This window comes from Buteo buteo, chromosome 10, assembly GCF_964188355.1.
Source record: "Buteo buteo chromosome 10, bButBut1.hap1.1, whole genome shotgun sequence".
NCBI classification, from domain to species: Eukaryota; Metazoa; Chordata; class Aves; order Accipitriformes; family Accipitridae; genus Buteo; species Buteo buteo.
Window position 1 is genome coordinate 31,970,007 of NC_134180.1, and position 26,544 is coordinate 31,996,550.

At 45.9% G+C, this 26,544-nt stretch overlaps 2 protein-coding genes across 16 annotated transcripts in view; one reads left to right on the top strand and one right to left on the bottom strand.

Moving 5' to 3' along the window:
* Positions 1-286: 286 nt before the first annotated feature.
* MED8 (mediator complex subunit 8) lies at positions 287-10,774 on the bottom strand. The gene is made up of 7 exons (XM_075039235.1): positions 10,698-10,774; positions 7,819-7,937; positions 6,438-6,582; positions 5,612-5,752; positions 5,108-5,189; positions 3,795-4,043; positions 287-767 (listed from the first exon to the last, which is right to left on the bottom strand). The coding sequence occupies exons 1-7, from the start codon at positions 10,701-10,703 to the stop codon at positions 703-705; spliced, it is 807 nt and encodes a 268-aa protein (XP_074895336.1). The 5' UTR covers positions 10,704-10,774; the 3' UTR covers positions 287-702.
* An 8-nt stretch (positions 10,775-10,782) lies between these two features.
* Positions 10,783-26,544, top strand: part of SZT2 (SZT2 subunit of KICSTOR complex) — a 60,109-nt gene continuing 44,347 nt past the window's right edge. For 14 of the 15 annotated variants that reach the window (XR_012652091.1, XM_075039236.1, XM_075039239.1 and 11 more), the window contains exons 1-12: positions 10,783-10,855; positions 11,061-11,186; positions 11,360-11,533; positions 11,879-12,049; positions 13,958-14,089; positions 16,160-16,319; positions 16,756-16,862; positions 17,053-17,263; positions 18,335-18,505; positions 23,889-24,120; positions 24,799-24,928; positions 26,212-26,354. Coding sequence is in view for 14 of the 15 variants with exons in the window: in XM_075039236.1 (XP_074895337.1) it covers positions 10,826-10,855; positions 11,061-11,186; positions 11,360-11,533; positions 11,879-12,049; positions 13,958-14,089; positions 16,160-16,319; positions 16,756-16,862; positions 17,053-17,263; positions 18,335-18,505; positions 23,889-24,120; positions 24,799-24,928; positions 26,212-26,354 (1,787 nt within the window). In the remaining variant the exon portion in view is untranslated. Of the gene's footprint in view, positions 10,856-11,060; positions 11,187-11,359; positions 11,534-11,878; positions 12,050-13,957; positions 14,090-16,159; positions 16,320-16,755; positions 16,863-17,052; positions 17,264-18,334; positions 18,506-23,888; positions 24,121-24,260; positions 24,343-24,798; positions 24,929-26,211; positions 26,355-26,544 lie in introns of those variants that run through there. The other variant, XM_075039247.1, reaches the window with a different exon arrangement.

Genomic DNA, 26,544 nt, shown 5'->3' on the forward strand with positions numbered 1-26,544 from the left:
TGTGCTTCTGGTCCTGAAATGCTGCCTTCTTGCTGTGGGCCTTTTAATAGTCTTTCCCAGTATTTTGCTTTCTGGGGAATAGTCATAATGGGTTTACAATGAACAAGATGTTTACTGCTTATGTTTGTACCCTGCTGACTCACTTTATAACAGCTCTTTAAGCATAAGCCTGCAGCTCCAGCACTCAGCCTCCAACATTTTCTGTGTATTTTAGATTGGAGTGCTCTGTAGCCTTAACCAAAGGGAAATGAGAGTCCTTATGATCCGAGAGATGGACACCAGTGTCTCAGTGTGCATAGCAAGGTCTTTATTCAACAAGAGGGAGTAAAGAAAGAACAACCCAAATGAACAAGCAGAAACAAGGAGCAGAGTGCTCCATGCAGCTCTTCAGGTTCTGTATCAGGAAAAGGTAGTTGTCCTCCAGGCCAGACCTGAAGAAGATGAGATCAATAACAGAAGCACAGTCCTCTGCTCTGACTGAACAGAGAAGTACTTGTGTCCAGGAGGCATGGCCACTAGCAGCTCCACACAGCCACCCAGCACTAAATAAAACACAGGGAAGAGCCTCATAACCCCTGTCTCCCTGGATATGGTGTGTGGATATGTGAAGGGACTCGAAAATCCTAGAAGGAATCCAGGTATGGTGGCTGCAGCAGGAACAATGCTGTTAACTGCTGTTCCCTGGGTCTCGTTCATCTCAGCTCATCTCTGATATGGATGCATTGAGGCAGATTTGATGTTTGTTTTTATGCCACTTGGCATTTTTCCTGAAGAGACAAAAAAGAAAAAGCAGTGCAAAATTGGCTATATGAGAGGTCATTTGCTCAGGAGCATGCAAGACTCAAAACAGCCCTGTCTGGGCTTTTTCTGTTCCACTCCAGGTACCACACTAGGCTTACCTGCTACAGCATCTTCCAGCTTCTGACCCCACACAATCAATTTCTTCTACAAATTGGCATCTCTCTCTCTTGAGAAATCTCCTTGACAGTTCCTGTGTCCCCCTGCTATCCCCTCAAATTCTATCTTTGTTCTATCTTAAACAAGCCCTACTCTTTGTCAGGAGGCTCCTACAGGAGTATGGGACTTGTTCAGTCTCACAGAAGTTGCTGGCAGCAGCACTCACAGAACTACCCAGACTGATTTCCACTTCCATTTCAGAGAGGCAAACACAAGAGCCTGTATCCCCTTCCATGTAGCATTATTTATAGTCAGAGCGTATATTTCAATTACTAAGCCTCTCTCAGATCCCTTAATTTCTCTTAACTACATCCACCTCTTGGGCATTATTACTCTTTGCTGATAGCAATCACACATGGGAGTGAGTTCAAAGACACTGTACTAGCAGCTTACAATAAGTGTACAGTGCTAGACAAAACTAAGATGATCAGAAAAAACCAAAAAGACAGTGATTAAAGAGCAGCACAGAGGGATATTCAAAGAACATTCCTTCAGAAAGTGGAATACGTGTTCAAATTAGAACAGAAAAAAAGGACAGCTTCTGAAAATTAAAACTGTAGTGCAGCAGGACAAGAAAAGATTTTATGAGCAAATGGCTAAAAGAATAAAGATTATTAAACTTTCTCAAACATATCCAAAATGGGTCATTGCCTGCAATGAATTGACAGGCAATCTGATATCACTTCAGTGCTAACAATCAGTAGACAAATACATTTAGACATTACTCCAAAAGGAAGAGTGAATAGGACTGTATGGTTCACCCACATTTGGAATACTGTGAGTGGTTCTGGTGTTCCCAGTCTTGAAAACAAACAGAAAAGGTGCAGGTAAGAGTGACAAGGATGGTCCAAGATATATTATAATTTTCACACAAAGACATATTAAACAGAATAGGACTCATTAGCTAGGGAAAAAAAAATGGACAAAGGGAGGACGACATGACAGACTTCCAGAAAATGAAAACTACTATGGGGAAAGTAACTGAGGAATGACCATTTGCTGTTTCTCACAACATGGCTAAAAAGGAAACATGCAATAAAATTATCAGGCAAAAGATTTAAACATAAAAAGGAAGTTTTTTTAAGCAAAACATGCAATAAAGCTGTGGGACATACTGCCATAGGTGTTGTAGAAATCAAAATTGTAATTCAGAAAGGAACTGCAGAAATTGATGGCTGCTATACCCACTAGTCTCAAACCAAACTCTGGCTTAAAATCCCTAAACAACAACTGCTGTCAGGATATACTTTGTTCCTATATTCTTTTAGCCTCATCAATGGGCACCATCAAAAGCAGGGCAGTGGGACTGACCTTTGGTGAAACCCAGTAGAGCTGCTCTTATCAAAAGGGAACTTCCCAGTAACACAGGCTGGACAAGTGCTCTTGCTACCAGCGCACACTCCTTGATGTACAGAAGTGACTGTCCTCCCATGCTGGAGACAGTGTTTGTGGGCATGCAGCCAGAAATCACAGTGGAAATTACTTTCTCTTACATAAATACATAATTAATTTAGGATTAATATTGTTGCTCAAGTTCATTTCTGAACAATAGTCATTATACAGGCAAGAAAACACCAATTAGGATATCCGATACCCAAAATCTCAATTAACGTGAACATAGGAATGACAGTACAGGGTTAGGCCTGTAGGTCCCTGAGGCCAAACCCATTCCTGAGAGCAGAGGACACTTAAGGAGGAATACCAGAACAGGGCAAGCCTGCAGTGATACCTCTGCAGAATGCCCCCTCTGCTTCTAACACATTGAGGCTTAGGGACTTGGGAGTCAGAGCTGGTATCTTTGGGATTAGCTGTCGACTGATTTTTCATCCAGAAATTTACCTACTTACTCACTTTTCCATCTCATATAAACTTTATCTACCTATCACACACTTGGCAATGTGCTCTACAGTGTAATTATTTAGTATCCAGAAAAGTATCTCCCTTTTGTTCTGAATCTACAAGCTGATATTTTCATTGGTGCACTTTCATCAATCCTTCTGTATCATGGGAAACAATGAACAATCATTCCCCTCTCACCTGCTGTATACAATTTGGGATTTTATAGGCTTCCATACTTTCTTTGCCCTACCCTAAAGCTACCCCCAGTAGCAAAGAAGAGATCAGAACTGCACATAATGTTGCAGCTGTGGGTGCCCAATGGATTTATACAATGGCCTAATGACATCCTCTGTTTCTCTGTTCCTTTTCTAGTATTTTTGCCTCAACTGAACATCCAATTAATGTCTTTACAGAACTACTGTATCATGTATCTATTTCCCTAATAGAAGTAACTGTGTTAGAGTCCAGGTGCTTTGTAAAGTCAAATTGCTATGCCTATGTGTTTCACTTTATGTTTAATACAAATGTAATCTACTATTATTAAGTGAAGTCACTTGGTATATGAAATCCTTCTGTGACTCTTTACAGACAACTTTTGGTTTTTTTGTACTTTAAATAACTCATTATCATTGAACTTTTCCACTTTTTTACCTACCTACAACTTAAATTTGACAACAAAACCCCGAGCATAGATCCCTCCAAAACTACACTGTGATCTCCCTCTATATTGATTCCTATGTTCACTAAGTCTATTATTAAAATGGTATTGCAGTGTGAGTTAAGAAGCTGAAGCTGGATGGCTGGGATCCATTTCTAACTTTGAGCCCATTTTAAGCAGGTACTACTCCACTGTTACAACCTGACTCATGTTATTAAGGCCAGAAAGGAACCTCTTACTCAGTTATATCCAAGGGGTGGCTGGGGAAGAATCTCTACATTGGCATTTGTCTTTCTTGCTCCCTGCATTTCAATTGCTCTCCAACGTGCAACTTATTTACCTGGCTGTCCTGCTTGTGCCATCTGCACTCCTGCCAGCATTGGCTGCTGCTGAGCTGGTGCACCTGACATTGGGACCTGCTGCATGCCTGAAGCACCTGCAATGATGGCACCAGCTCCGGGTTGGCCTGACTGGACAGATCCTCCAGAGCCAGGAGGTCTCCGGTTTGACAGTCCTTTCCCAAAGGCCACAGCTGCTACCAGCGCATTGGTATCTGCAGGGTTGAAAGTCTGCTTGTTCTGTCGTAAACCTGTAGAAAAAGAAGTGATTTTGGAGCATTTTAGCAATCAAATCTAAAAAGTAGCATAGCTGGTCCTGAATTTACTTTTCTGCTCTTTTGGTGCAGGTAATAGAGATCAGTTTCTAACAAGCTGTCCTACAAGAGTCTCAGCAGGGTCAAAGAAGCTGCAAAATCCAGGGATGGTGGTGATCCAAGAGCTTCTCCACTGAGAGCAGGGCATATACTGCTCAGGGGAGGATAGAGGGAACCAACTCCTCCATGCCAAAGAGAATGTTCCCACTAAAGGCTCTTCCAAGCTGAATCCTATGGCAGGTAACAAGCACTGTGTTTTAGATAAACAATGGCAACATCCCCTTTTGGAGGCTTATGAGCAGCACGGTGTCTGCAAGTTCTTCTACCACACACCTGCCCAGTTATACTATTAATCCCGGACTATTAATCCCGGAAACCAGACAGTACCTGTGCTTGGGTCCTTGCTTACACTATCTGTGTCAAAGATGACAAGAAAACTCCCAAAACCCCACAACCTTTGAGAGTTGTGCATAGCACTCCCAGGAACAGTGAACAGCTGATGGCAGAGACCAATAAAATAAGGATGTCCAGCATCAGAGTCAGAACCTGAAAAGGTTGACCATGAGTCTGAAGCAGCCATCATCTAGAGGACATCACGCAAAAGCCTGCCAACAAACATGTTGTGGACTCATTCAGAACATAGCTAAGGGGTTTCCCATTCACTGCCACTGCATTTTCACTGCTATTTTTATTAATCCAAGTTGACTGGGATGTTTTCTTGGTAAATACTTACCAGCTCCTTGAAGGGGGATATGGCAAAGGGTTGGAATGACCTTCCTGTCATGCATAGGTCACACGAGCAGAACATATCACACCCACAGGACCCGTTTTCAAATTAGGGGGCTCCAGGACAGCCAATCTTGCATCTTCTGGAATGCTTTCGTCTGTGCTGCTCATCTGCATTTCCCATGCTTCAGGCTCTCTGATTTACCTATTTTGCCACTACTCTCTCAAGCCTGCTGCTTGGACTTTTGTACCCCACTTCTACCTCAGTGACATACCTCCACTTTCAGATTCACGCTCCTCCTTACTGATTTTCTCCAGCAGATTTGAGCACATTTTGTTCAGACTTTGGATCTGCTTCTGCAAAATGAAAACCATCAGAAACCACCAGGATACCTCCAACTCAGTACAAGTCAGCGAGGTAAATGAACCAGCTTTCTCTTCCCAGGGTCTGTGTAACCAAACATAAGCATTTTGGTAGCAGAGCCTAGAGAGCTCAGTGCTAATGCATGCAGGAGGGTACTATGGGGCTGGGATAGCCTTTGCCTTTCTCTGCCTGATCTGATGTCACCTCCTGTGAACAGCCAGCAGGCTGGATACCCTTGGTTTGTGAAACTGTGGAGGAAACCAAACCTCAGCTAGGGGCAGCTGGAGAAATCTCAGACAGAAAAGGACACAGCAAAAAAGAAAACTGTCAGATGGAAGGGTGAAGGAAGCAGAGTTAAAGGGCATCTTGTACCCTAGGACTAAGAGGCAGAAGTATCAAACTCTTCTTCACCTACCTGTGCCACATCAGGGCTAATTCGAGCTGCATCTGTGATCAGCTGCTTCTCCTGCTCCTCTACCTCAGGGTCAGGCTTAGTTCGAAGATGGTCAGGCACGACCTCATGGCTGAACACTGGCACACGTCCCTCTGTCTGCCGCTGCAATAGTGGGACAAGCCATACTCAGAGCCCCCTCCTCCAGCCCAGCACTCAGACAGCTCCAGACCAGAGCACAGGCCATGGTGCTGGAACAAGGCTAGTAGCATGCTGTGAGGAAACCTTGATCTGGGGAGCATTAGGAAGTTTCAACAATTTGTCTAAGAATTTGCACTGTGCCTGTTTAGTCAGAGAAACCCATGGGGGTCTACAGTGCAATCCTACCAGCATGACCATGATCAGTTAAAATATTTTCTCACTCAAGCAGAGAATAAATGTTGCTAGTGCATGCTGGAGGCTCTGTAACACAAACCATGTTGGTCAGATGACAAACAGTGCACATCTAGATGCAGATGTCTGACAGAAACAGCACAGCTACAGCAGAGAATACCAGGAGCTTGCAAGGAGACCTCCCAGTTACACAAGTCACTGTATCTTTCAGCCCCAACATCATGAAAATAACATGTTTATGAACAGGAACACCTCCTGTAAAGTGTATCCAGTGCAAGTGTTTGTAGGTGAAAGCCCCCCAGCAAAGCAGCTCCCAGGCAGAGCTACTCATCACCTTTTCTTTCTCTACGCCCAGAGTTGAGGAACGCCAAACACAAGGAATGGCAAGCTGGAGCAGATACACAAGCACTTTCCGATACTCCAGGGCCAACACTCAGAGGGGAGGGAAGTTTCTTACCATGATCTCCTCATCGCGGTCTGGAGACAGCACTAGGGGTATGATAACCTGGTTTCGCAACAGTGGGGTCTTCTCATGTTTTAGCACTTTATTCAAGGTGTTCAGCTGCCCTGAGAGCAATGCAAAGCTGTCCAGAACTGAAGGCCTGGGAAAGCAAATCATAGAATCATAGAATCATTTAGGTTGGAAAAGACCTTCAAGATCATCGAGTCCAACCATCATCCATGCCCACTAAACCATGTCTTGAAGTGCCTTGTCTACGCGCTTTTTGAATACCTCCAGGGATGGTGCCTCAACCACTTCCCTGGGCAGCCTATTCCAACGTCTGACAACCCTCTCAGTAAAGAAATTTTTCCTAGTATCTAACCTAAATCTCCCTTGCCACAACTTGAGGCCATAATAAAGAGGACAGAACATGGAAAGGGATGACACAGATGGCTTTTACCTATTCTTCACTCAGATGGCTGAGAAGTGAGGAAATAGCACTATTACCCCTCGAATCAGTCTAGTCCAGACAGTAAGCAGTAAAACCTAGGGCTGAATGTGCAGGTGTGGACAAATCCCAGTCCCTACTGCAAATAGCTCAAATGCTGCAAATAGCTCAAGGACATTACAAGCAGTACCACTGGAAGTGGCAGTTGTTTGGGACTTCAGTAACATACACAGATGCAGTGCTTTCCTTATCACTAACTCTCCCAGTGCAATTCTAGAGCAATGTCTGAGAAACAGTTTAACTCCTAAGCAGTACAGCCAGGAGAGACAATATTTACAGCTTGGCTATCCAGACTGAGCAATAACAAAGAAAAATAACTGATAATCTTGTCAAGGAGGTCCCCTTCAACTTCCTCTCTCTGGGGGATTCATCACCTCTCCTGTCTTCTGCAACATTAACTATAAACGCTAACTGCCTCTGAAGCTTTGCTGCAGTGGCAGACACTGTCTAAGATATTGTACAGTTTATTAAGCTGTATAACATCTTTATGCTCCATCAGGAAGAGAATGCCACCTTGCAAGTCTCTCAAACTGTCTGGTAAAACATGCAGAACCAGCAAAACACGAGCCCAGTTTATACCAGAGCCAGAAAAAGCCAGAAAGGTCAAGAAATGCAGAAAGAACCATTGCTCATTTTAAGGTGTATGTGGGTCTCTAAGATAGTTTGTCCAAGAAGCTTCCAGTCACTGCAGATGCAAGTCTAGTGGATTTCACCTGTTTTTCTGGTGGAAGATGTGTAGTGGTTCCTCCAGCAGAACTGTGAAAAGCAAATTTAAACCTACTGACAATAGGCTAATGTTTTTTATTTATATTTTGTGGTCATTTGAGCCAAGTCTGGAAGAGCTTCAGCAGTGATTGACAGTGCCCCCAGCTCTGTGAGACACCTTACCATGTGAGTCGGTCATACTCATTCTCCAGCTTGTAGATGAAACTGACCAAGGAGTTCTTCAGGTCAGCCACCTGACTGATGAGTGCCTCCAGGGTCAGCTCCAACTGCTTCTCCTCTCTCTAAAAAAAGGCAAGACAGACAAGGGATGAGGACAAATCTTACATCCATGGCCTAAAGACTCCAGTTTCTGCCGTTCACCTCGTTTTTTACTTTCTTCCTGTCCAAGTGGCACTTCCAGCTGCTAAAGAAACTGTCAGCTCCTATTCCACTTGTGCCTTACCAGCTGTGGGAGACCCTGCGTGACAGAGACCACACATACCAACACATGCACACATTACTTCCTGCCTTTTGCTCTGGATTACATTGTTTAAATTACCTTTTCCACTGAAATCCTTGGGTAAGGGAGGATGGTGACAGACAAAGTGTCAGGACAGGGACTCTGTTGCCAAAGACATGAAGGCATACCCTTGACTCTTGCAAAAACCCTCTAGAATCTTATCTCTTCTAACTTATTAATTCTAGAGTATTGCGCAAAATATAATTAAAGTCCCAACCCTAATGAACTGCTCATGTAAGTCGAGAACTGGACAATAATAATCCATGAGGAGGGTGGGACAAAGCAATCAAATAACAGAAAGGGAATGCTGATTGGGAAAGCAGATAAAGTGACTTGGGCTTATGGCACGCTTGCTATTGGGTTGTTTGTTCTGTTTAAATACACTGGACCAGTGTGAGTTTCACCGGAGAGATTATCAGGTATCTTCCACGTTCACGAGAACACAAGATTATTCTATTTTATTTACAGTCTGACAATACTATAAAGGCTTTTTTTAGTAATTACTGATCAGACTTCACTTAACCACTTTAGAAGAAACGGATGAGTCAACTTTGTTAAAATTTCATCCCCGCTCCATGGAGGACATTCACAGAGCGGATTGCTGGGTGTTCCACCTCGAGATAAAAGCACTCTCCTCCATGTTGTGATGGGACTAGTCAGTTCCTGTGCAATTACGAAATGAGTCTACAACTGTTTGTGTGCACTGTGTTTGTGCAAGAAGATTAACTAAAGACTCTATTACAAGTTGGGCTGGTAGCCAGCGTTTTACTGCAGGGTTGCCAGGCATATGCACCCAATGACAATTCACCTGGCCCGTTGCCTGTGCTTATCCAAGAAGTCCTCAAGAGGATGAATGAAATCCTATCGCACACGCATTGCTCTTGCGGCAGCAGCGTACTCCAAGCCTCCTTCTTCGTAGGCTCTTTCCAAAGCCATTAAATGCTGGAAGCAGATGTAAGCACTGCAAAGCATGCATACAATAAGACCGACCGGTGTTTCCAAGGAATGCTGTGCCTCTCACAGGCATATGCTATATTCAAGCAGTGTTTTAAGGAGTTAGCAATACTAAATTGCCCCGAGGTAGTAGAGATAGGGCTTATGGGAGGGGTTGCTGAAGAACCTCCTGATATGGAGCAACTGTGAGGTAAAGGTGAAATTCAGAGTGGGTAAATGTAAAGCAACGCACATGGCAAAACAATGGGGAAAAAAAAACCCCAAACAATCCTGACTTTCTGAACACAATGACATTCTCTGAGCTGATAACGTTATCACTCACAAACAAGATCTCAGGATTATCTGAGGGTAACCCATGAAAACATCTGCCCAAGGCTGAAGAAGCAGTCAAGGAAGTAAAAGTGTTGATAGGATTTATTAGGAAAGCAACAGAAAACTAAGCATCATTATGTCATTGTATAAGTGCATGCCTCATTTGCATCTCAAATATTATTTGTCACTCTTGTCCCTTCAACTGAAAATGGCTATAGTAGGAATATGTCCAAATAAAGGCAACAAGGATGATCAAGAATATTCATCAGTTCCATAGACGCAGCAGTTAAAAACAGAATAGAGACCAGTATAGAGACCAGTATGTGCGAGTGGTTGAAACAAGGAAAGACAATATAACAAACCCTACAGACGAGGAATTACAGTACAATCCATTTTCACTTTCTTTTCTGGTAGGACAACCCTGAGACTTACATGAAGCCAGCAGGTAGTGGTTTCAAACAAACCAAAGGAGGTGGATCTTTACAGCCCATTAACCTGTCATTAACCTCTGCAACTCTTTTCCATTGGACATCACAGATGCTAAAAATTCACAGCACTTCAAAAACTAGCTAGATCCTTCTTCCATCAATGAAAATTCAAGACTACTAAACACAAGGGATGTGCTAGCAATAGTTTATACAGAACAACATCAGTAGCTTATTTTGCTCTCACAACCTCTTTTGGGCATGGGCTTCTCCACTAGTAGCAAAACCAGGCTGCCGGGTGGGCGGACTTTGGTTTGACGACTCTTACCAAGGGCTGCAGCAAGGGCTGAGAGGGAGAGGCGCACTCAGATACCCCTACACACGCTCACCCTACAGCCCTGCAGCGAGGGGAGGCTGTTGCAGAGGAAAGCATCGCACCAGCTGCTCGAGGACGAGCTGGGTCTCCCACCTAGGCTGCTTCAGCCCGGGGTGGGTTTGCCCCCTGGGGAGCAGACAGGAATCACCGCCGCAGCCGGCGAGGGGATGGCCGCTTGGAGGCCGCAGCCCCCGCCAGGGCCGGGCCAAAGGCGGCAGCAGCGCTGGCCACCGCCTCAGGCGGTGCGAGCCCAGCGGAGCTCGGGGCGTCCGTGGCAGGAGGCACCGAACCGCAGGGCCCGGCCACGGAGCGGCCCCGCAGGCCGCGCTGGCCTCCCGCCCGCGGCAAGGCCCCGGCGGCAGCCCAGGCAGGCCTGCAGCGCCTCCCCGGCCCGGCCCGGCCCGCTTCCCGCTGCCTCCCGGAGGGGCCGCAGCCGCGCTCAGCCCCGGCCCGGCCCGGCCCCGGCGCCCCTCACCTGCATGGCGGCGCCGCCCCGTTGCCCCGGGAGAGCGGCGCTTCCGGGTCAGCCGCCCGCCGCGAGGGGCGGGGCCGGGCGGGCGCGAGGGCGGGGGTCAGAGGGCACGGGGCGGGGCCGCGCCGGACATGGCGGCCGCCGAGAGACCCGACTCGGAGGTGGGAGCGGGTCGGGGGTCCGGCCGAGCTGGGGAGGGGGGAGCCGGGGGCAGGAGCGAGGTGAGGGGCAGCCGCCGTGGGGCTGGCCTGGCCCATGGGGGACGGCGAGGGGTGTGGGGCCGAAGCAGGCTGGGGGTGGGCGGCCGGCCGGCCGGGGTGGCCGCCGAGCCCCGGGGTGACCTGGGCCGCTGTGCTCCCGCCGCAGGTGGAGGAGGCCGGGCACGTCTTCCTCCTGATGAAGAAAGATTATCGCATCTCCCGCAACGTGCGCCTCGCCTGGGTCCTCAGCAGACTCCATCAGGTCATCTGGGCTGTGCCCGAGCCGGAGCTGGTGAGTCGGTGCCCAGGGCTGGATGGTGTCACCACGGCCTGGTGTGGCAAGCTGGTTCTGCGCCACTCAGGAGCAGCTGGACCCTGCAGAAGATTTTAAACCGGTTCCTTTCTCTGATTCTTCCTTTGGCTTGGCTTGACATTTACTCACGTACCGGTCACTTGTTCTTGTAGGTAAAGTCAGAAAACGAACTTGATGTTCTCAGCATCCTGCCTAATGGGTGGCAGCCAGACGAGCCCGTCCAGCCCAGGCCCTACCTCCTTGTGCCCTCTACACGGGTCACCTTCCTGGCCCGCCAGTACCGATTTGTGATTGAACTTGATCTGAGCCCTTCCACGGGGATTGTGGTAAGTGCTGAAACTGCCTCATTGGGGTGTTGCGCGTTAAATGGCTGGACCCGTTTCTGTTTGCTGAGAAGGCTCATTCCTCTCTGTGTTAGTCTTAACTTTTGCAGAAGTCTTGCTTTTCCCCGGAGGGAGGCTTGCAGTGCTCCTAGCTAGGCAGCTTAATGGCAGATCCTCTTTCTCTGCTGAATGCTCAATGTGTGACTTTTGTTTATGAGGAACTGTCATTTTAATCCACCTGCCATTGTAGGAGGATCTTTGCTGTTGGCTCTGCATGGTGGGGGAACCAGCAATGAGACTGAAACTCCTAGAAGATGAAAAAGCTGTTCCTTTTCTCTTTTTCTGTAGGATGACTCAACAGGGGAGATAATTTTTGATGAAGTGTTTCATGCCCTTTCCCGATGCTTGGTGGGATTGTTAAGACCCTTTCGTATCCCTGGTTCAGACATTATCTACCAGCCAGAGATCTTTGTCACCATCCAGGCATATTCCTCCATCATTGGCCTGCAGTCCCATCAGGTAAAGTTCAATCTCTCCCCTGGCACGGCTCAGCGCGTGAGCAGCTCACTGTGCAGGCTTCCCCTGAACACAGAGGAAAGCAGGGGCATGTGGTAGCTGGGCTCTGTTATCTGTGGTGCTGCAGGCTTGTCTCATTAAAATGTGCAGCCTGGTGCGGTGGGGAAGTGGATGTGAGCAACTTCTTTCTGGGCAGGAAGCAGAGGTTTCCCGTGAGGGAGCAGGGCCTAGCAGAGAACGCCGCCCGCAGGCATGGTCTCAGAGTTGGGCAACAGGGAATATTTCCCTCATGTTGAATGTGTGCTTGTTGTTGTTTTGCTGTTGTTTTTTTTTTTTTTTTAAATTTCTGTTGACTAATTCTTTTGGGCCTGTTATAATTAGCTTGAAGCATTCAAGAAGAGCTGGTGTGCCCAAAAGCTTGTCTGCCTGCTCCAACTGTGTAGCAGTAGTTTATTCAAAGATAATTGCCTCTTCCTACAAACCTTGCTCTCTTTTTGCACTGGTATGAATATGTTTCTCCTTGCTGGAGAGAGCAGCTGGCCCCAGTATTGAGATTATCAGTGAGATTTTACTTGAGCCAGGACAGGTCTGTTTATTAAACTGAAATCTGGTTTATGGTGCCAGTGTGGTTTTTGAAGTTTATCCTTGATCCCTTCCACCTTTCACAGTGTTTTCACATTATTTGCACATTTGTAATGGTGTATTTCATCCCTTTGCTAATACCAGGGAAAGTGGGGGGTAACAGGAGGAGCCTGTTAGTCTATGCTTGTTCCCTCCCTCTCTCTCCCCAGCCCGCCTGTGCCCAAGCCTGCAGCTGCAAGGCTGCAGCCTTTAATGGTCTGTATAGTGCCTGAAGAGCGTGGCCCTCTCTTTGGTCCGTTCTTAGGTTGTACCAAAGTAAATGTAGCAGGAATTTCTCCATTTGCTGGTGATGTTTTGTGTGTCATCTTGTCCAGCTATCCTGCAGACACCGTCATGCTTTGCCTCAGTATCTTCACTATTTAGAGTAAAGTGCTAAACTGAGCACTCTGAAGTTGCTACGTTTTTCTTCTTCTGATCTCTCTAAAGACCCATTTATTGTATGAGGCCAGGAACTGTAATCTCTGGGTACAACTGGATAAGCTTTGTGTTCCTTTTATGGAGGAAAAGGCATGTATGTATATCACTCATCCAGGAAAGCCTGTCTATATTGTAATAATTTACTTTTCCTATGTCACTATTAGGTCTTGCCCATCTGAGATTTAGAGAATGTGGATAACATATAGCATCTGACCCATCTGTTGAGTTCTTTGTCCACACATTGCATCTTCTTTGCATCCTGGTTGTGGACAGGGATTGTCTGTACAATGGTGGCCTCTGTAAAGTGTCATGCCTATCAGCTTGGGGAGTTTCTGTGGTGGCAGGCTCACTCTGTCACATCACTCAGCCTCTTTTCTGATGTCCAGTCTAATTTTTTCTTTTCTTTATTTCAATTTGCTGTTCCTTTATCCAGCCACTTACTGGAAAATAATTGGATCAGTCTGTAGGTGGGTTAGATTAGAACAAACAGGCCTTCCTTAGAAACATCAGACTGGAGTTAATGGCTTCTAACAAGGATCCCACGTTGCTTTCTCCAGACAACTGCTTATTGTGGAAGAAGGCAAATGAAGTAGAAATTTCTTGCCCAAGAAGGAGATTTCCCAAAGAGTGATGTGAGCATCTGCTGCAGAGTGCACTGCAGATGGCACAAGACACCATTGCTCACAGGCAGTTGGCCCTGAGCAGTAATAGTGAGAAGAGGCCTGTGGCGTACCTGTACTTTGTCAGGGATGTGTCTGAACTTCACTGTGCAGAACTGTGTTTCTGTGTACTGTTTTGGGGGCTGGTACTATAAAATGTTAACTTGATGAGTTATGTGTGTCCTTGGGCCAGGTACTATTCCAGGGTTGTCAGCTGGATGAGACGAAGCGAGAGGCCTTTCTGCACCAAGTTTACACGCAGCTATGTGCCTTTGAGAACAAAGTGGCAGAGATGCTCCAGCAACAGTATGAACCCAAACCGCAGGTAAGGAGGGCAGAGGTGGTTGCCATCTCTTGGCTCCCTGGAGGTTTGTACTCTGAGGCTGCTCTGGGGTGGGGTGGCAAGAGGTACAGTGGTATAGGTCTGGAGAAGGAACAGCTAAGGAGTTTGTAAGATAACTTTGTGGGATCCAGTAATAAGACGTGAACACTGAGGAAGGACTGATGAGAATGGTTACCTTCCCCACGATTATTGTGCAATAAAGCAGCTGACTTCTTGTACATCACGGGACAAACTGTAGGATGTGCTTTCTCTCTGAAGAAGATGGTGGGAGAGGTGATTATGCCTGTATCATTAATCTGTAAACAGCTCTGAATATCCCCTTGGCCCTTGTTACCTTTCTTGAATGAGAATATTTCTTTGTTACCATGAAAACTGACCATGAAACTGAATAAATAGCCGGTGTTTTTTCTAATACCCCTTGAAATCTGTGGCAGATACTGGTTAGTAGCCATGGATATAGGTATCAGCAAGTTATTGATAGTACTTTAAAATACAGCTGAAATTAGGATGAAATTAAAAGTGAGACCCTGTAGGAATTCAGAATGTCTATGGGTTTCTCATCAAGATCATCTCCCCTGATCTTGGAAATGAAGAATGGGAAGGTTACATTGTGTTACTGCCAAGTTCACGCAGCAGTCACAATTGTATCTATGGGCACACTTCCTGCAAAGGCATTATTGGCCTGGCTGAGGTTATTTAGTCCTTATTTAGCATTAGTTATTAAAGTTTGGGCAAAAAGAAAAAAAAAATGTCTCAAAATCAGATGAGCAAGAAGTTACTGGTGATCTATTGCAGTTGCATATCTGAAGTGCTACAAATCTCATATTCTAGCCGAAATTTATATCTCTGAATGCTATGACTGTCAGTCCTGGAACAGAAAGAAGATTGCAGGAAGTAAATACCTTTTCTAGTGTGTCCAGCTGGTGTTTTTGTAGTGCCTTGTATTCATTCTTGCTTGCTGCATTATTTCTCTCGTGCTAAACTACCCTATAACTTCTTCCATGCAAATGGGGGAAAGAGACGCACTAGGAGGCCAGAGGGACTGGCGAGTCCTGCCACAGGCTGTGGGGTGGAGGTGGGAGGCCCCAGGGGAAGGGCAGGGACTGAAACTTTTTTTACTTTTGAAGTTTATTAGCTGTATCATTGTCAACAAGTGTCTGAATTTAGGCATCTGGCAAATTAAAGTGATGGATTGTCAGGTTTTTTGCTCACAGCCACAGACTGCTCCTGTTTGTGCAGAATAAAAGTTTAGTTAGTTCTAATTTTCTTTTCCCAGCTCCAATCATCCTTAGGTTTGCAGGGAAGGGTCTCGCCCATTCTCTGTATTAGCAGTAAAAATGAAGCAATAGTTTATTACAGGGTTGAACTGCCAGAGCCTTCTGGAGATGAGGTGATTATGAATGCAGTAGGTTCCTCACCAGTGTAATTATACAAATTTTAGTCTTTGCCTGGGGGATATTTTTCATAGAAGATGCAGGAGAAGCCTACCTGCATTTGCTTATATCAGTGTTGCGTAACGAGTGCTGTTTGAATATAGTTAAATGTATAGGCGCTAGACTTGGTCCTTATGAGGCTTCTTACCCCCTCTGCTGCAGTGCTTCATAAGTGAGACACAGCTATCTGCCTCCAACAGCGTTTCTGGGTTTTACTTGAGTAGCTGCTGAATAGCTGCAGCTTCTACTAAATGGCAAGGAGAAGAAGAGTTATTCACCATCTCTTTAAGTGGGAACTGCTTTGCTCTGCAGAAGAGCTTAAGTGACCCCAAAGTGTCTCATCTTTCCCCTTCTGTGAGAAATCAGTTTATAATAAAGCTCTGGGCATGTTGTCCCCTTCCTTCACCCCTGAGCAGCCTTGCCCAGCTGTTCTAAGGGGCCTACGTGACCAGGACTCTGAGAACATCTGGAAATTAAAGCTGGAAGTGGAGTCTGCTGAAGTGCTCCAGGGCTGTGGTACCATGGGGCTGCTAGACTGAAGGCTGTTTGGGAGAGTGAGAACTAGAGCTAGGCTGAAGTCTGCCCCATGGGGCCTCGTGGGGTTTTTTTACTTTTCCAGGTGGATTTGTCACCCCTGAGCCAAGAGAGCCCTAGTGACGTGCAGGAGTCATCTGGGAGGAAGCCCAGCGTGTCTGTTGTCACTGCTGATGTTGGCCTTGTCAGCATGGTCCGGCAGGGGATCCTAGCACTGCAGCTGCTGCCCTCCAACTCCAGCGCAGGTTGGCTTCATCCTCTGGGTTAAGGTTTGCCTAGTTGTTTGCTAAGGGTTGTATTCCTCCTGCTTTAGGCTGAGATTAATTTTATAGGGGATGAAATTTCAACAGCAGCTTTTGCTCTGCGCTCTGGCCAAATGGTGGTGGTGGGAATGGGGAGAACAACGCTGCACCACGTGCCATGTGTCAGCGTTAGGGAGTTTGTGCAGCTGTGACACTTGCTCAGGACAACCCAGGGTGTGCAGAGCTGTACCCGGGCTCAGTGTTTTGCTGTACCTAGTTAGGAAGTTTGCCAGCACCAGAGTGCCTCGGAAGCTCTAAACCAATGCCAGGATTTTCCTTTCTACTTTTGCCCTGCCTAAATTTTCTCTCTGGTGGATATACTGGGAGGGTGGTAGCTGGTTGAGATGGAAGGTGCACTAAGATACTGCCTTGTTTACAGGTATAATAATAATTACGGATGGTGTGACAAGTGTCCCTGATGTGGCTGTGTGCGAGACTTTACTCAACCAGCTCCGCAGTGGCACAGTGGCCTGCTCCTTTGTACAGGTATGTCTGCCATTAGCAGTGAGTGTGGGGGCTGCTACCTGCCAGAGGGAGGAAGGTGGGTTGCTGTCGGTGGCATTAACCTCCAGAGGGGAAGGGGGACTTTGCTGCCTGTTTGAGGCCTGTACCAGTCCTCTGCCTTGTCCTCAGCACTGCTGTGCTCTTTCAAGTACCTTCTTCATCCATCCCGTAGGTGGGCGGTGTCTACTCATACGATTGCAGCTTTGGCCACGTTCCCAATGTGGAACTGATGAAATTCATTGCCATGGCCACTTTTGGTGCTTACCTCTCCACGTGCCCTGAGCTGGATCCCCTGAGCCTGGATCTGAATGTGTATCACAAGGCATTTCTGCTATACTCCTTTCTGCGTACTGGGGAATCCCTGAATCCAGAATACTACTGCGGTGAGGAACGTGCATGTCTTCCTTCCAGCAGATGGATGTCTTACAGCACCTGTCTTTGGGGTGACTCCCCCAGGCTTTATTATGCTGATGCTCTCCCTTGTCCCCTCTGGGTCATGCCTCTTGTAGGCTCTGGGCACTATTGGGCCATGCAGCCTCATCTGTGACTCCCCTCCTGGTTCCAGGAATTGGGTGGATCAGGAAAAACTAATGTCCCTTTTTGCACCGTTCCCCTTTCTGTGGACTTCACTCAGCAAACTGCAGTTAGGCCCGCTGTGTTGGAACTTGGAGGGGGTGAGAAGCTCTCGTCCAACCTTTCCTGCACACTGGCTAGCTTGCAGATGGGGATGTTCTGGAGAGCTTGTCCTAATCGGGCTTGTAGATGGCAGTTTGGATTGAAAAACTAGACCCCTGACAACCGTCTCAAATGTCTCTCTTGGTTGTTCTTATTTTGTGAATGTTAGTGACTGAGAGTATGCCAGGAGAGATTAGTTACCAGTAAAACATGGCAACACCCTTTCATGCCCTGGCGATAAGCTGGTACCATCTGCGCTTTCTGTAACTTGGCAGCAGAAGCCACGTACAGTGACAAGTTTGAAGAGAGCCGGCCTGGGACTTGGAAATGTTGAATCTTAAAAAGATCAGGTGTTAGTGGTTTAAACTCAAGGCTTCCAAATGCTGATACGTTTTAGAAAGCACCTGGGAATTCAAGGTTTTCCAGGGAAAGGGGTAAAGCCCAAAAGCTTGCTGTGTGACTGTTGCAACAGCTGTGCAGTTTCTGCCTGTCTAGGCTAAATGTGTAACTCCAGTGCGTGCCTTGTCACAAAGGCTGTCCCAGAGGAAGCAAGGCTTGGCACCCCACCCTGCCCCTCTCCCAGGCCTCTTGACTCTAGTGAACCTGTTTGCTGCATTGCAGAATCAGGAGTGGGTGTAAGTGGTGCTTGAAGGATGTACTGTTCTTCAGGCCAGCGAGCGTTCCTGGCAGCTTTTGTAAAGCACTTTGGGAGGGCTGTTGCTGTAAGATGAGGAGCAGGGGAGTTGATCCCTTACAAACGCCATCTCTGCCATTTGCAGTGTCCCAGCACAGACTGTTCAATGAGCATCTGGTGTCTGCAAGCAGCAACCCTGCTCTGGCGATGAGGAGGAAGAAGCACACAGAGAAGGAGGTGCATGCTGACCTCGTGAGCATTGTCTCAGTCCGGCTGCGCGAGGGCTACAGCATCCGTGAGGTCAACATCACGAAAGGTGACTGTGCTGCATTGGGGGCTGGAGGCTCAGATAGGACTCTGCTCTCAACTGTTTAGAGAAAAGTGCAGGGTCTGCCATCTCAGCAGAGTGGCTGGTATTGTGGAGGAAGGAGCCATTTTCTCCAAATAAGTTTGTTTTCGTGAATAATTTCCTGATGCAGGACTGTCCAATATTGTTGTGCAGTAGTGCACTTGCCAGGCTCATCCTCTGTGTCTATAAGTGCCTGAGAAGGGACAGACAGACTGTGACCCTCTGTATCTTGGAAATGAGTTCCCACAATTGCAGGCAACCTAGTGACAGAACTTGGGGTTTTGTACTTTTCTGGGATTTCCTCTATATTTCTCCTTTTTTCATCCCTTTCTAGTCCTTTGTCAGATGCATTCCAAAATACTAACACAAAGTTGAGCCCTTTGGTCCAACAGATTTAATGCTTCCAAACTGCAGTCTTCCAAAGGAAGAAATTGGGGGAAATGAGGATATTGGTAGGTGAAAATGCCAGATCAGTCAGGACCATGACCAATACTAGAAGAACATAAAACCATCCAGTGGTCCTGTTCTCTCATCTGACTTGCTAGAGATCATGGCACCTGGAGTGTGGGAACTAGCTGCTGACTAGGGACCTTGAGGGGTTTGAGTATCCCAAGAATTGCCAGTAAACCCTACCTAATTTTCCATCTCCAGCTGTGACTAGTGGTAGTGCTTTAACTGAAGGGGAGGTTAAAAAAATCCAAATGCAAGTTATGAATTGCAAGCAAGAGAAGAACTTATTCTTGACCGTCACAATTATCGGCAGAAAGCCTGGAGGATAGGATTCTTAAAACACAGCATGAACGTGTACAACACATGGTGATCCAGTGTCTTCGTTATTCTTTTGGGGATATTAGCACACAGAATATGTTTTATATCAGAAAATCAAAGTCTGTGATATAACTCCAAAATCGTTCCAAACTTGCCATATGATGTTTTCTATGAATTTACTGTGGTCTGCCTTAAAGCCATTTAAGTATCTTATGCCACTGCTCTGCTTGGAATATTGTCCCAGAGCTTCATTGCTCTTTCTCTAGCTTCCTTTCTAAACTCGCTCAGGTCAAATTAGACCTGTGTGACTTTATTATCGTTAATTAAGTTTATCCTCCTCTGGCATTGCACAAATGTATTCAAGAACAATGCCTTTCTCCCCGTAACCTCCCTTTTGGCAGGTTAAGCAAGTCAATGTTTCAGCCTCCTTTTGTTAAGGGCAGGCTTTCTCTTCTGTTTATTCTTCTTAATGGCACTTTTTTTTTTCCCCCTTGACTGTTTGCTTTTCACAGTTTGGTCTCATATTTCTTGAAACAGTTGATAAGTGTTGCAAATGTGGTTTTATCAGTGCCTGGTTCAGTAATGCTAATACTTCCCTGCTTCTGAAGTAAAATACCATATCTGATAGACCAGGAATCACATGAGCTTTCTCCATGCTTGCATTGCATTGTCAGTCCAGAAATCCCTGCATCTTTCACACACCTTTGCTTCCAACTGATGAGTCCTTAGGGGTGTTTTATTGGTTTTTGTTTGTTTGTTTAGTAGTCTCTAAATGTGCTATTCTTCACATAATGGTACTCTTAAGTTCATCTCAGTCTAGCTCACTATTCCTGTGCGATGACTGGGAATTGCAGTTCTTTTGGCTTGACGCTTCTTACAAACTGAATGGATCTAAACTAGCTTTTTTGGGAAGGTTGCTAACAATCATATTAGATGGGATAATTTCTAAAGTTGGTCTTGCAGGAATATCCCTAATTTCTTGTTTCAGGAGTTTCCTATTAAAAGTAAGAATCTGCTAAGGTTCCCATTGAGACAGCTCTTCCAGTAATGTCTGCAGGTTGCTTTCCCTAATGTCCTGTAGGTGTGGCATGAGATACTTCCCTTATATCCAGGCAGATTAGGTCTATTGCACTCTCCTTGTCTAGGAATGTCTATGAAACAGTCTGACAAGTCAGTTCCTGTCCAAGCTGGGCTCGGTATTGTGTCTTTTATCCTTCTGTGCACCAGTTCATTTACAGCTTGGATAGTGCTGGAGAAAGAGCCTTTCTTTAATCTGGCAGCAATGGTGAAATGCTCTTGGTGACTCTGAAGCCCTATATAGAAATGCTGGAAGAGGTAGCAGGTGTGAATCATTCAAAAAGCAATCAGACAAGTTCATGTTGTACCTTTTTGCACAAAAGTGTAGCTGCAACCTCTGGCTCAGGATATCATAAAGCAGCAAATTCCTGGACTCTGGAGGAGTGTATCAGAAATATCACCACAAGTTCACCATGCCCTCTAGGTATCTTCCTGCTGCCTTTTAGCCCTTGGAATGCTAAATGGATTGGTCTTCCATTTTTATGAGAGCAGAAGAGCAGCTGCACTGGGTCAGAATTACCTTCTGTGGTGAGTAGTTATAGGCAGGTGCACAGGGAGGAGTAAGAATAGGGTAAATATACACAATACCTCCTTTCTCCTTTCCTTTTTTCTTTCCTTTGAGCTTTCTCTAGCTCTTTGCAGCTCAGTGGCTCCCTGAGCCAGAAATCCTTTCTCTGTATTTTGATGGAGTTTTTTTAGAAGGAATTTAAAAATTAAATGTCTGAGCTATCAAAAATACAGTGTGTATTTTCTATGCCAGCCTTTGGAATAGTAGTAGATAATGTTACTTATACTTTGGAAAGGCTAAATGCTCTGGGGAGTTGCTGGCTGTGATCAGAAAAATGGTTGAACTAACATCTTAAAGTAGAATTTACAAAAGATCAAGACATTTAGACATTCAGCACTGCCTCTGCTAAGGAAAAGCATGTTTGGCTAATCAGGGCTCTCTGGGTCATTCTGTAGAGAAGTTTATAACAAAGAACAGTTAATTAACCTGGATTGCCAAAAGCTTTTGCCAAAACTTGCAGACTAAAGCTGCTGAGGAGCCAGCTGGCTGTGAAGCAAGAGGAAAGAGTGCAGTTGTGGACTTTGACACTGTCGCTTTTCTGCTTCACTTTGCCAAAGGCAAAATAGAGTAAATAGCTAGCTTTGTGCTTAGAGTTGCCTGGAGAGGTTGTTTGTGATATTTATAAGTGCCCCGGTTACCCTCACTATTTGATTTTAGATATTTAGGCATTTAGAAGGCTACTATGGTTAGTTAGGAATGCAGAAGTGCTTGCAAAAGGGGGAGGATTAGAAGGTATGGAAGGGAGAGAAGCTGTGTCTGAGCAGCTGTAGGGCCATGGTGTGTAATGGAGCTCAGCTCCTCTCCTATTTCTTTCTGGGATGATGTCAGAGGATTGCCCTCTGTAACAAAATAAAAAAAATTCTCACTGACCATTTTGTGTTGCTGTGTGTTGAGGAGAGCCTGAAGGACATTTTTCAAAACCTCATCTTCCCCTGTGAATCAATACAGCACCAAAAATAGCTGGGCACGAGCTGGCTAGTGAAAATGGCTGTTCTCAGTGTCAGAAACTGGGAAGATGAAGTGAATTTTCTAAAAACCAGAGCTGGACTGTATGAAAGAAATCAAAGCAGCAAAAACTTTTGTTAGCTATAAAGTCAAAAAACAGAAATAGATTGCTTTGCAGTAAGAACAAGCTAAAGATTCATCTAGATATGACTTCAGACTAAGCCTGGTTTTAGTTTTGCTTGTGTTGGATCGTAGGAGTGAAGCCAGGATGACTAATGGAAACACAGGTGGAAGTAGGAAATATTTTCATTCATGATCTAGGAAAAAAATGTAGGAATTTACTGATGTTTGCTGTTGAAGAAGTAGAAATGCTTTGTTATGAGAACCAAAATATTGTGCAGGAAGCAGTGGACGAGCACTAGAGCAATAAGAGTGACATGACGGTATGAAGTGGAAAGAGACAAATTTATAAATTCTTGCTCTCTGATAAACTATACAATCTTTGTATGGAAACAACAGTTGGTACAACCCTGGCAAATGTATTTATAGTAATGCAAAGCACCCATTGTGGAAAATATTAGTGACCTTAAGTAAAATCCTAGTAATCCCTCAGATCAAATACAGGTGAAATATTGTATATACCTTTGATTATCTTTGTTCAGGAAAGATGAATTCTTGAGGTGCAGGAAGGTCTAGGACTGTTAAGGGGAATGGATATTCTGTCATAGGCTGAAGACCATGGCCTGGTTTAAGCTGCACAATAACAGCTGAAACTAGGAAAGGATTTCTTCCCCTACTGCACACTCCTTGTCAATGTTATGGAAATGAAGCTTCTCAGAAGAAAAATAATTTAATCAAAAGAACAACCAAGCATGAATTTGGCACGTACTCTGGGAGGTTTCTTCCAGATGTTGATGGGGGAAGAGTACTCTGAGGGAGCCTCCCAGCAGGGACCATGGGAGCAAAAAGCAAGATGGCTTTAAAATGGAGTGTAATCAGCCTGTGAAGGGGATGGCACGATGTGCCTATGACAGCAGCAAATGCAACTCTGCAGGAAACATAGGATCCAGGCTGATGACCTGTTCGGATGGTTTCCAGCACATCCAATCACTTATCTCACAAATGCTGCAAGTCCGGTGAACTATAGAGCAGGCTGGACATCAGAATAGATGACTGAGCAGTTGAAACAGCAGCATGGCACTGTTATAGAAAGTCACGTGTTTCTCTGTGTTGTTTCGGTACAAATACACATGCACAGTCAGCAGGAGTGTGACGGTTTTCTGCTCTTCCGGCTCAGTGAGGCTTGCTGTCAGGTGTCTGTGTTAATCTTGCTAGAGATGCAATGGCTCGCTTACAGAAAAAGGTAAAAAAAGTACAGTTTGAAGAATGGGTGAACATTCATTCTTAACTTCTTAACTTTGGGAAGAGAAGAGAGTAAGCATGGTGAGAAGCTTTTGATGCTTGAAGTTCTAGATTGCATGAAATACTGTCTGTGCAGGAAGAACATGAAGTTTAATTCAAGAATTGGGCCTCACCTTCCAGTCTGTTTATGATCTTGGCCCATCATGTCCAAATGTCCATGTTTCTGCAATGGGATAGATTAACTCTGCAGAGTGCAGATGAGAAAACTTTATGGCTTAAAGGCCCTGCTCATCTGTGCAAAGCAACAGTTTTCTTGGAAACGAAGGTGAGGCCTTGAAGAAGAGAGCCCATTGCAAATGTCAGCACCTCCTCCAAGTTCAGTTGCCTTCTCTAGTGTGGATACTACATATATATTTAAAGAACTGTTCACCAAATACTACTGTGTAAGCAAAGCCTCCCTCTGTTAGGCAGGAGAGAGAATGGCTTCAGCTAGAGCAAACAGTTGTTGGATTACTTCGTCCTCCTCATAGCGATCAAACAATTTCACAGTACCCAGAAGTCCCTGGTGAGAGAGAAAGCTCAGATTTATATCAAACAAGCACTTGAACTTATTCCTCTGCTCTCATGCAGGTGGGTCTCAGCTGGAGGTGAAACTAGTGCTGCTTTGGAAGCATAACATGAGGATAGAGTACTTAGCTGTGACACCCTGGCCCCTGGACCCATCAAAGCGCAGCACATGGGTGGAGGTGACGATGGAGGGAAGCTATGACATCTTGCATGACATCAGTTGCACCATGAGGAAGCCTATCACCAGTCTGTACCGCACTACAGTCATCCGGCGCTTCTGGAACACCTTGCAGAGGTGAGCCAGACTACCCCCAGCAGTTTCCAGTGTCCGATGTAACCAAGAAATTCCTTCCTTGGCATGCTGAGGCATGGGTTATGCAGGTGGCCATCCCAACCCAGGGTCCCAAAGGAATGTGCTCGGAGGAAGAGGCATGACTGGCAACAAGCTTGCTGTCTAGCCAAGAAGAAGACTCAAACTGGCCTATGACCTGGTCTGTAAGATTGCTTCACGGTGAAGGTATTGCTGCCCCTCAGTCCTGATCCTGTGATGCATATCTTAACTCTGACTGCCATCCCATGGAGGTGGTGTGTTCTTACAGCACAGCCTTGCAGCTGTGCTGCATGATCACACTGGGAGCAACACCTCATGTCTCTAGGCCTGAAGGGCCGGCCTGTGGGTTATAACCATTTCCTGGCCAGGGTAACTGTTACTCCCCGCTATTCGGCAGATTCCTTTTCTAGCACTTCATTCCCAACTCTGATCATCCTCCTTATATATTAGCCTGTTAAACTAGAATTCTCTTAACATGCTATCTGCAATCAGGCATTGAATCCCAGCGTTGCCCTAGAAAGCTATGTTGGTGTAGATGGGCTCCCAGTACATCAGGAGTGCTGTATGTGCAGGCACTGGTCTGACTGGGGCAGCAAAGGGGAGAGTGTGGGCTTTTGTGGCTAACTGCCTCTTCTCTTTCAGCATCAACCAGACAGATCAGATGTTGGTTCATCTGCAGTCTTTTGACACAGTCCCAGAACACTTCACCATTCCTGAGAGCACCAAGAATGGGGTGCCCCTCTTCTACATCCCCCCAGGCTCCACCACTCCGGTATGTTCCCTCTCCTGTTTAATGTGGGGATAGGATGTCCCTCCTGCCTATTCTGTCTTGCACCAGGGGATGCTGAATACCAACAGGCAACCAAGATCTTCTGTAACTCTCAGGCTTCATCTCTTGCTCTTTGTCCTGCTCAGTAACAGAGTTCAGGTGCAATGCAGTGCCTGCGAACATCCCATCCTATACTTTTTCCCCTCTGAGACAGCAACCTTTGTCTTTATTGCTGCAGCTACACCTCTAAGCCCCATGCCAAATCTCCTAAGTGTGCTGTGAAGCCTTGTCCTGTAGTGATGTGATGCGTGAGACTGATGGGGAGGCTGACACACTTATTTTTGCAGTGCTTGTTCAGTGAATACCTCATATGGGTGGAGTTGCTGCTGGCAGTCTTGTGTCCTGGTGATGTAGCTCAGCACTGCCAGGTGAAGATATAGGATGTGCTGAATAGTTGTTGTTTAATAGGCTCATTGCTCTGAGCACTCATGTGGAAGGTGCAAGAGAGTTATTTGTCATCTGCACAGCAGAAACTAAACAAAATATGAGCTAATAGTTTCCACTGCAAAATTCAAACTCATTGAAGCTCACTGAGCAGAAGTGCTAGCATATTATCTGTTCCCTGCTAGCAGTGTCCTTATCATTGGTAGAAGATGACTAGCAGATATCAAAGCTAGGGGAGCTTTAAGAGAACTATCCCTTTAATTTTATTGCTTAAGCCCTTCACTTCTTTAGGTTTGCCTAGTAGATTTTCACTGTGTAGGGTTGTGTATCCCACAGTATATCTGGAGCATCCCATCTTATGGCTAACCACCACTTTACTTCTGTGTCAGCAGAGTTGCTATAGTTGGTGGAATCACAGTGTTACCATACAAACATGTTAGAGTTGCCCAATGCCACCCATTGCTGGTACCCTACTTGCATGAGCACTCTCAGACAAGTTATCTCAGTGTTTAATTGCTCTGCTCACACAAGCCATATATCCCCCTCTCAATCAGAAAGCATACCATTACATATGCCAACTTTTCCATGGTTGATTTGCTTGATGCTAAGTAGTTAAATTCCTAATTAACTTGACATTTCAGGAACCTAATTTATTTTTGCTTACATTGTACTGCCTGTTTCAATGTGAATGCACTTAGTTATATTGCTTAGAGGCAGTTACTGAAAGCCAGGGATGTGGCTAGCCTTCTAGGCCTACACAGCTCAGCCACTAGAGAAATTCCTGCTCTTTCTGGGTGGAACCAGACAGTTTGTTGCTGAATATTGCCCTGTCATTTTCTCAGGTGCTGTCCCTGCAGCACAGTGGATCTGACTCGAGCCATTCCCAGTTTGCCTCCTACTGGAAGCCTATCCTTTCCATGGATGCCAACTTCTGGCAGAGGTGGCTGCACATGCATCGTATAGTCCTCCTTCTGGAGCATGACACGTATGTAACTGGCAGGGCTGAGCTCAAGTGCACAGTGTGGGCCAGCCTGGGAAAGCAGGGCATCCAGTTCAGTCCAGCTGCAGAGCTGCAGCTGTCTTGCAGGTGCTTATGGCCAAGGGAAGGGCCTTGCTATTGGGACCTGGTGGATGGTGAAGGCTCATTTATCTGAGAGGGACTGTGGGTTGGGAAG